The sequence below is a fragment of the Pipistrellus hanaki genome (assembly GCF_964339955.1).
Source record: "Pipistrellus hanaki genome assembly, chromosome: 14".
Classification (NCBI taxonomy): domain Eukaryota; kingdom Metazoa; phylum Chordata; class Mammalia; order Chiroptera; family Vespertilionidae; genus Pipistrellus; species Pipistrellus hanaki.
Window position 1 is genome coordinate 24,712,401 of NC_140516.1, and position 10,342 is coordinate 24,722,742.

At 37.5% G+C, this 10,342-nt stretch overlaps 1 protein-coding gene across 1 annotated transcript in view; it reads right to left on the reverse strand.

The window, feature by feature from the left end:
* The window catches only part of PHYHIPL (phytanoyl-CoA 2-hydroxylase interacting protein like), a 27,937-nt gene extending 18,133 nt beyond the window's left edge, over positions 1-9,804 (reverse strand). The window contains exon 1 of the mRNA XM_084904815.1: positions 9,355-9,804. Coding sequence (XP_084760941.1) covers positions 9,355-9,460 — 106 coding nt within the window. The 5' untranslated portion in view covers positions 9,461-9,804. The remainder of the gene's footprint in view (positions 1-9,354) is intronic.
* Positions 9,805-10,342: the final 538 nt, after the last annotated feature.

Sequence of the window (10,342 nt, forward strand, 5' to 3'; positions counted from 1 at the left end):
AGCCATCTATCAGTAAAATTTACACTGTACTGGTAAAAAGTGGTAACTTTTCATTAGATTTCTTTTTTGTTTTTTCTTTTTAATTTTCTTTATTGATTAAGGTATTACATATGTGATAATACAAGGTTTTGCAAATATGGTCTCTGACAAGTTCCATGATTTAAGAAAAGGTGTGCCTGACATTGCAATAAATATATTAAATTAATAAAACTGTTATCCAAAAATTGAAATAAAACCTTGGTACATGTCTGAAAATGCTGAGAATACAAAATTACTCATTACTTATACTTGATTAATTCAAATAGTGACATAATGTAAAATCTTTCCAATTTAACTTAATGAGAATATGAATGTGGCAGATCTCTCCATTACATATGTAGAAGTTTCTCAAATAGGTAAATGCAAGAATGGTAAAATGACAAACAATGGAGAATAAATTTTTAATGTCTAAATCAGTTTTTAACATACCATCAACTAAATTGTTAGAAGTGTTAAGAGGACTATATTAAGGGAAGTCAATAAAATTTTAAAATCTAAGGGGGTTAGTTTCTGTAAAAGTTGTTGCCAGCTTTCATGAAGTAATAATTGTTTACTAATAAGGACTGAATAATAAGGTATTTATAGTTTTAGATAATCACATCAGACTTGCTAAAATTAAAGATTTTAAAAACTAATTATAATGTTATGAATAGAAAATTTCCAAATTCATTTTTATACCGAGCTTAGGTGAATGTCCTGAAGCAAGATACTGCCTCCTGCACACCTCCTACTGGGGATGTGTCCACAACCAAGATGCATGCCCTTGACCAGAATCGAACCTGGGACCCTTCAGTCTGCAAGCCCACGCTCTATCCAATGAACCAAACAGGCTATGGCTCAAAAAACTTTTGATAATATCTTTCAAAAAAAATAAGGGACAAACTAATTTGATTATGCAGATGTTTAATACGCTGAACAAATTCAATTTGACAATATAGTTACAATGTTACCAAACTTATGAATGCAGATAAATTGATTCTTACAATTTTAAGATTCATTATGAAAGTAAAATAAATTCCAGTGCCTGAAATTTAACAGATCAGCAAAAAGTATGTGTTTTTTTCTTAATGTTATCAACAAATATCTCAGGATATCACAAAACACATTATTTTCTCAACAAAACAAAACAAAACACAATGAAAACCTAAACTCATTGATGACTCCATCCCATTATCTCCCTCCAAAAAGAACACTTATTCTTTGACTCTAATATGAAAATACATCTACTCTACTCTGAGTGTCAACCTATGAAACAGAGGTCAGAGTTCGATTTTCCATCAGGGCACATACCCAGGGTTGCAGGCTTAATTCCCTGTAGGGAGTGTGCAGGAGGAAGTTGATCAATGATTCTCTCTCATCATTGATGTTCCTATGTCTCTCCCTCTCCTTCCTCTCTGAAACTAATAAAAATATATTAATAGAGTAAATTTAGTACCTAAAACTTATTAATCATTGAACAAGAATAGAATGGTACTGTCTTTAGCTAATGTACTCAAATTATGGTCTGCAACCTATTTACCAGTCTTTGATGTGATAAATATAAAAGTTATGATGAAGCATTTAGAAACTTTCTTAGGAATTTGATAGGAACTTTTATATCGATTCAATCTTTTTGGATCTTTTAAATTTAATTTCTCTAAAATTCATTTAAATTATATTTTTATAAGTAATAAGTCAATAATAGATTAGAAATAAAAAAAACATAGATTGAGAAGTATTACAATAGAGATAAAAGATAGAAGATAAGATCTTGCTTGACTCTTTCAATGAGTATTTGGTTTAGAAGGAAAAAAAATATATTTCTGTAATATGCATCAAAACTATCCGTATTTCTGAAAGTTCACATCATTATTTTTGAACTTTAATGCATAGCTAATATTTACTTCTAAAGTTATTCATATGAAGACAATTTCGAGTTATAATTAGGACTTGTTTCTCTTACTGCCTATCAGACACAATGGCACAGATGGCTACCCATCTTTAACTGACTCCACATAGAGCTATCCTATTGCCTGGTAAAGCTTTTCAGCTTTCTTCAGCTCTCTGCCCAATCTGCATTATATCAAAACCCTGGTAACGTGTAAAAGCAAAATAACTGTATTGTTTTCTTTCAGAAACACTTCTTTCAATATATTTATTCCTACCAAGAGAGATTAATTTATTTTATCAATCCTAGACAATACGAGCTGGCAAACTTTTTCTGTAAAGAAGCAAATAATAAGTATTATGAGGTTTATAGGCTATCACAGCTACTCAACTCTGCTGTTGTAGCAAGAAAACAGCCATAGACAACATGTAAACAAATGGGTATGGCTGTGTTCCAATGAGATTTTACTTACAAAAACTGGCAACAGGTTTTCAGATTTGGCCCAAGGACTTTAACTTGTTGATCCTGTTCTGCACTATTATTTATAATATAAATGCACAATCATTAAAAAAAAAAAACTATCACACAGTAGATGCTCAAAATTATCATTGTTGTTTGCATTTATCATCAGCTTTTTTAAATGGAAAGACTTTGAGACATTCGTGAACATTCAGGCTTACAGAAGGTAAGACACTATTTCTTAAGAAAATAAAAGTAAGTATATTGAAAAAAATGTTGTGCCTTTTCTTTAATACCATAATAATAGTATGAAAGGCTTATACCTTCCCATATGTTTAGGGAAGGTATAAGCCTTTCATACTATTATTAGATAGCAGCATTCCCACTGGCCATAAAAAAAAAGATAGAGTATTTTTACATTAATTGCCATACCACTGCAACAAGTAATACATGTACAATAATCCCCACAGAGCAGCCCTTTTAAAGTGAACCATAAACTTGGCCCAAAAAGTCATAATATCACAGGCAAAACTAACCACAATTCAGAGTAGGATCCTTTTCGCTTAACTATATCTATTGGGCAACTTCAAATGCAGAGCTCTTGTTTCCATTTTTAACAAACCTGGGATGTAGATTTATTTCATCTTTGGGATTCCCCAGCGTATGTTCACTCCTTTCCTTCAAGGGGTGAGGCACGCTAAAGCTCAAGATCTCACTAGTGGAATGTACAGTTCTGTGAACAATTCTCTTTCTCATTCTACAACTCTTTTCCCCAGAACACAATAGAAGTTGCTAAATGTTTAATAGGCTTCCAAGGGAGTCTTACAGTTAGATTCAAAATGTCTTAAAATAAACATTATTGCTAAATCCCTCTGAAAACTCTCCTGACTCTAAAACTACCTTTACAGAGATTACTAAAAAATTTCTAGTTCACAATCTTCTATAAAGTATCAAGTGGTTGGTTTTTGTCTATTAATGATTCTCAAAAATGTTATCATTGGACTATGAGTAACTGCCTTTGAAGAGTAGGAATTAAGTAAAAGAAGTCTAAAAATGAATGTACTAAGTGGGTTCCGTGAAGGGCATTCATAGTGAAACAATAATGAGAAGGCAGTATATATTACTGTTCTGCATATATAAATTCTGTGAGAGAGGAAAGTGCCCCTGGAAAAGGGCTCGGGACACATTTGAATGTTCACTGAGACCTAAAATTTGAAATGAAAAAAGCTGTCATCATGGGGTCTTAATATTATTTTCTTTCTCCTTGTTTTCTTTCCAGTTGGTGATTCTTCTAATTTCCCAGACTTAATATTCTAAAGTTACTCCTGATAAGTTTCCATTTGCTTGAAAATTCAATCACAAAGACTTAGTAGTAATTATTTTGTTATTTCTTTTATACCACTGCTACTCACTGTCATTACATATAGAGAACACGCTATGATGCCTACCTGTTTTTTTGGTCAAGATTCTTCAACACTTCTATACATTTTTGCTAGAAATCTTCCCCAAATACTAACCTTACTTTCAAATGTATGAATAAAATATAGCCTGATAATAAGACAATTTAACTAATGCCTAGTAATAATAAAGTATTTTAATCAGTTACAGAATGAGGGATATGGTTTATAGTAAAAACTGAATTTAAATAATTTGTAAACAATAAAAAAGATTCATATAGAGAAATTTGACAGAAACGAAAAACAAATCCAAGAAAGAAGCAAATACTATAAGGCAAAACTTAAATTATGCATCTATTAAGGGCAGAGAAGGAAAACCAGAAACTAGGATTATGGAACTGCTGTTTTCCTAAAGCCCAGGATAAAATACAAAAGTAATCAGAAAACTATACTCACGTAAGTTAAAGGAAAAATCAAGATTGGGCTGAAAAGAGGGAGAAATATCAGCAGCAAAAACCAAGCGACTTGGAAGTTTTCTAGATAGTGTTCTATGGAGAGAATTTCTGACTGGCTTACCTATGCAACAAAGGAAGTTGCCAGTGTTACCACTCATGACACATCAGTCACTCTACCACTGGAGGGAGTCTGGTCACATATCCTTTGATGTGACTTTTACTCTAATAACTTCCTGTTCTTCACTGGGAATGAATCAGAAACCCTATTAGTTAACATAATCTGATGGTTTTAGAGTTTTTTTCAAGTTTGTTTCTTTTTGTTTTATTTTATTTTTTGTTTTGTTTCAGTCACTAATAAAAATTTACAGTATCTCTACAGTCATATCTGGGTCAAATAAATGAATATAGAGATCACATATGGTAGTACAGAGGTATCTTTAGAAAAAAATCATAAGGAAAAAAATTGTTAAATCAATAACAGAGAACGGTGCAAATGCCTACCCAAAGCAGATATCAAAGTCACAAGGCACATGAAATGCAGCAAATTCATGCGGAGCAGAAGCTGAAAAGAGCTTGCAAGATTAAGGCTGACAAGGATATGTCTGATGGGATAGGAAAATATAAGCAAAGGATAGAATACTGTAGCTGTCCTTTTAAAATTCAGATTTACAATTTACGTTTATTACTCATGAAGTTAAATTGACATAAGAAGGATTTACCAAGTAAATAAAACACAACTGAAATGAAAAAAACAAAAAAACAGAGTTCAAAACACTGGCAAAAAGTGAAAATAAAAAGCAGTTCACCTTGAGAATGTATGCAGATAATTATATTCCATTTATAATAATCTTTATTTTGTGTCAAAACTTGTGAGAAAAGATATGTAATATTTATTTTAACAATCCTACAGATCAACATTATTACACCCATTTAAAATGAGAAAGTTTGAGGCTAAACAAAGGTTAAGTAATTTGCTTAAGATAACAAACATATCTATAAAAATTAATATTCTGTAGAGGTCTTTCTGATTCTAAGATGGTATTATCACTATGCTATATGCATGCCAGTGAGACCTCACAGTCCTGTACTATTAAAGGTAACAGTTATGGGAACACCTCCTAGATGTCTGCTTCAGAAAATGTCCCTACGGATTACCTAATACAGCAGAGATAAACTATACTTCTACTAAGCATATCCATGTTATCTTATGTTTCCAAAGTGAAAACTTGTTTAATTCACATGTCAATAAACATAAAGAAGGAAGTCCCAGATGATTTATAACTTAATAGATAAGATAATGTACAAATTTAAAGAAATTTATCTTTTTTTTTAACTATATAAAAAAAGGAGGAAACCTTTCTTTTCCTCCACAAAACTATTGTTAGAGACAAAGACAGGGAAATCTGTCAGTGTCTGTATGCGCAATTTCTTTAAAGCATGTTCCCCTGCTGACTACTAGCTTCATAAACTCCATAAACCATATCAAGAGAGTCATAAAATGCCTAGATCATGGAAATAATATTGTTAAAGCTAGGAAACCTTGGGGATAGATTTAAATGCTATACAACAAATTAATTTTGTATTTTCTCCCTTACTATTATACTTATGACACATCAGTCACACAAGAGTGCAGGGAGCTAGAACGCATATAAAGCAACATATGGATAAATCATTCCTTTCAGCAACAAAAGAAAGCTTCTATATACATATGCACGATAAAAACAATGAAAAGTACAAGTAATGTAGATTCTATGTGTGAGTAGTGGGCTATTTTATCTTATCATCTGTAAATTAGAGTCTGAAGTATATGAGGAAACAAACTGGAGGTGGCTTCTCATATTATTGATGAGAAGTTAATGCTTTTTTTCCACCTTCAGTTTTGGAAAGACACAATTAAAGTACATTACATATGCAACTTGAGGATACTTCAGCACAACAGAAAGGAGGAACAGAAATATTCTTCTACTTGGAATAGAGATTATGCAAACTACTATATCTACAGCACATCTACCTAGCTTTCCCAATAGAAGTCTATCAGGAATCATCATTTTAAACTACAAGTAACATCCAAGCATGAACTAGGAACCAAAGATCACATGCCTAGGATAAAAGCACAATGAGATAATATGTGAGTGTATAAGAACCCTCTAACTTCAGACTATTAAATACTTTGAGAAACTATGAAATAAAGAAACATTGTGAATTGTAACTAATAATGTACATGTTAATTTATAAGAAAACAGGCAAGTGACAGACAAAAAATAAGTACATTTACCAGCAACTATAGCTCTTAGTTGATGTAATATGCAAAACATCATAAAATTAAAACATCTACAAGTGGAGAGGGTAAAAGGAAATGTATATTTAACAATAATATGTTCTCCTGTTTTATTCCACTTCCAAAGAAATAATGTTGCTCCCATTTTTCCTATTATAAGAATAATAGAGTAAAATAGTGAGAAAAGTAAAGAGCAAATAAGACAAATGTGTTTCTATGATCATAGAATTATGACACAGCACTTACTATGTACTTAAGCATATAAATCTTCTGCCACATAATCTTTCTATGTTATATAGTTATAGAAATAAAATGATGAGTGAGACCTGAGAAGAAGTGAAAAGTTGGGAGTGAAGGGAGCAAATAGCATCAATGTAGCTGAAAAATTCTCAGTATAAAATTATGAAAAATAAGGTCTAGTTGACAAATTTAATGCAACAACTTTAAATTGTTCTATAAAACAACAATAGTATCTCTTTTAAATTATTCTTATGAAGTCAACATTTTTTGGAATTGACATGTATAGTCACAAAATAAAAAAGTAAGCATTTAAACAACATCTCTGAGTAACCTATTTCCAAATTTTACACATCTTTTAATAGAGGAGTTAGGTAGATTTGTTGGCATAAGCTATTTTATAAAATAAAATCCTATTTAACTTATATTTAATCAATTAAAAGTCTATAATAGGTAGTAATTTTCATAGATATTACCTAATGCCAGCACCTCGCCTCAAAATTAAATGTTACATAACTTACTCATTTTTCAGAATCAATATCGTGAGCGACACACTAAAAAATACCACCAAAATATAATAGCTACAATTCTAAAAGAGACCACAATATATGTAGCATTATTTTTGCACTCTACACTATTAACATTGTTAAGTTCATAAAAAAGTACAAGAAACATTATTTTCCCTAATATCTCTAAAACATAATGGTAAGGGCAATTTTAAGTATTAAGATTACTGGGTTCCGAGGAGCAACTATGAATTGCGTATTTCCAATTACTACAGTAATGAGCTTTTGGTATATAATTGAAGTAAATGAAAATGAAGTAAAATATTTACAATGGTAACATTACAAAAAGTCATTTCACAAAAGCATAAATAAAACCCACATGACTTCTATATGGTATACTAAAAATAGCCTTACAGTCTAATAATGCAAGCTTATATACAAAATTCCAAAATAATGACTTTTAGATGCCATAAGTATGTGCACCTATTATTAGGGTGACCAAAATAGTCTAAGGATAAATGATACTATAAGCAGCATTTGCAAGAGTATATACTTATCCATACTACACCTATTTCAGAAATTATTTAAAGTGACTTTGGTTTCCAAGAACAATTATTCTGTGTCCTAAATTTATTAATAAACAAATTCAATGTTCAGTTGATCTAAACTGCACTGTATAGCAACACCTAACCAAGTTATTACCACGTAAATGACTTTGGGAAACAAGACCTATGCCCTCTATTTGGATTACACACTGATAAATTTTACAACCTTATTGTGAGCACATCAGTATCTCTACATAACCTTAGCTAAAAACGTCTTTTTAAATCACCAGTTAAACGTTATGTAGAGTTAAACATTAATTTAATTTACAGCCAAAAGTGTTCAGGGTCAACTTGACAATATAAATTGTTGTTGTTTTTTTTTTTAAACACAATTGTTTTTTTCCTTTTCCACAAATATCTGGCCAATGGTTACTAATCAGATAACTTCTTTACAAATGAAGTTTTATTCCACATTCCTGAAATAGCACCGACTCTTCAACTACTCCAACTAACACAGAAGCCCTAGAACATACCCGCATTGTACATGGCACCAGCTTATCTTGAAGAATGCTCAGACCTGCCTGCCTTCAATCCATTTCCTTCTTTAGGAGACTGTCAACTTTAACAATGGAATGCACCGGATAATATCAAGGCACAGATTCTGAATCCCAGCACATATGCGAGTCTACTTCCTTTACAGATTTTTTTTCCTGTCTGAACTTTTTATTTTTTATATTATTTTTTTGGGGTGACACTGGTTAATGAGATTCCTTGATAGATTTTTCAGAGTTTCTGAACGACAGCCCCAAACCACTAAGCTTGGGGCTGTCCTTGGTGCTGAAACTCACTCTTTTTTTTTTTCCTGCCCTTTCACTGGAAACAAACAACAACCCCCCACCCCCACCCCCACCCCAAAAACCTCCGTGGTCCCAATCCCATTTAGAGAGGATAAAAATAATTCTAAATTGTGTGTGTGTTGGGGATGGGGGTTGGGAGGAGGGCGCGAGACGGGGGGGATGATGGCCGAAGATGGGAGGGTTTTTAAAAGGAACTGATCTAAGTTCCTGGGCAGAAAATGCTAACTAGTGTGGGGTGGGGGGCGGGGGCGGGGGTTGCTGGAAACATCTAGACACTCTAGAGGGCATCTCCCTTTGGGTGCCAGGAGACCCAGGAAAACCGGGACTGCGGCAAAGATCCGAGTCGCGGTTGGTTCGACCGGGGCGGGAGCTGCGGGCGGGCGGGCGGGCGGGCGGGAGCGGCGCGCCGGCCGGGCAGCTCCTCGCCGGGGCCGTTGGGCGAGGACAGCGAGGGGGCGCCGCCGCCTTCCCGGTGCCAAACGCGCCAGCCCCTGTGCTATTGTTTCTGGTTGGGGGTCCGAGGGGAGGGCGGCGGGGCTGAGGGGAACCCCCCCCACCCCACCTGCATGTATGTGTACAGAGGGGACAACAAAAGACCTTGCCGCCCGCCCGCCCGCCCGAGTGGGCAGGGTCCGCGGAACCCGGCCGGCCGCGGCGCACGGGCGCGCGCGAGGGCTCGGCTCCTCTCCCCACGGTGCCGGCGGCCGCTCTTACCGTCCCGGTCGCACAGCTGGATGGCCTCCAGGCTGAGGTTTTTGATCACCTCCTCACAGGGGCTGGTGGGGCTGTTGAGGGCATGATCCAAGCGCGGCACGTCCATTTTCCGAACCCCCTTCTCCTCGAGTCCGCCTGCCTCGCGGCCAGGCTCTCTCCCCGCGGACCGGGTGGGAGCGAAGGGCGGGAAAGGGAAGGGGTCGGGGGTGGGCGGAGGAAGGAAGGAGGCGAGGACCGCGGTGGGCGAGGCGCGCGGGGATCGAGGCTGGAAGACACAGGAGGCTAGACAGCGGCTGTGGCAGGAGCTCCGCGGGGAGGGTGCGCCTCCGGGAGAGACCGAGAGGGACCTGGCGCGAGGGCGGGAGGCGCGCGCGCTCCTGGCGGGGAGGGAGGGGACGCGGAGCGCCCGGAACGTGCGGGAGGAGGCGCGGCGCGGCGCGCGCACGCTCGCGAGAGGACGCGCCCACCTGCCGGCGCGAGGCGCCCGCCCTCCTCTCCCCCCCCCCACCCCCCCGCGCGCACGCGCCCCCGGCTGCCCTCGCGCCGCGGGCCCCGTAATCCCGCGAGCGAGGCGTCGGGCTGCGGAGCACGCGGGAACGGCGGGCGGCCGGGGTGCCGCGTGCGCGCTCACCTGGCGCTGGCTCCTGGCGAGGGCGACCTGGTGTCCTTTTTCCCTCCCGGCAGTGTCCCTGGGAGCCCAGGTTGGCACTGCGGCTGGCGTTTCTGCACGGGGAGGTGAGGGTGGGCAGGTTGGTTGTCAAGGGTTGGGGGAAAAAATTAAGGCGAGTCTAGCTAGACCCTTTGTATTGGGCGCTTTGGAACCAGAGGGCTACTGCCTTCGCAGGCTCAAGGTCTCTGGCGACTCGATGCCCAAATCTTGCTTGTCCAGCTGCTCCTTCTGGACAGCTTCGTCTGTTCGGGGAAAGAGTGGGTTATTTGAGGAGTGGGCACGGTTTAGGGACAGAGCCAGTTCCCCTCCCTGCCTCCC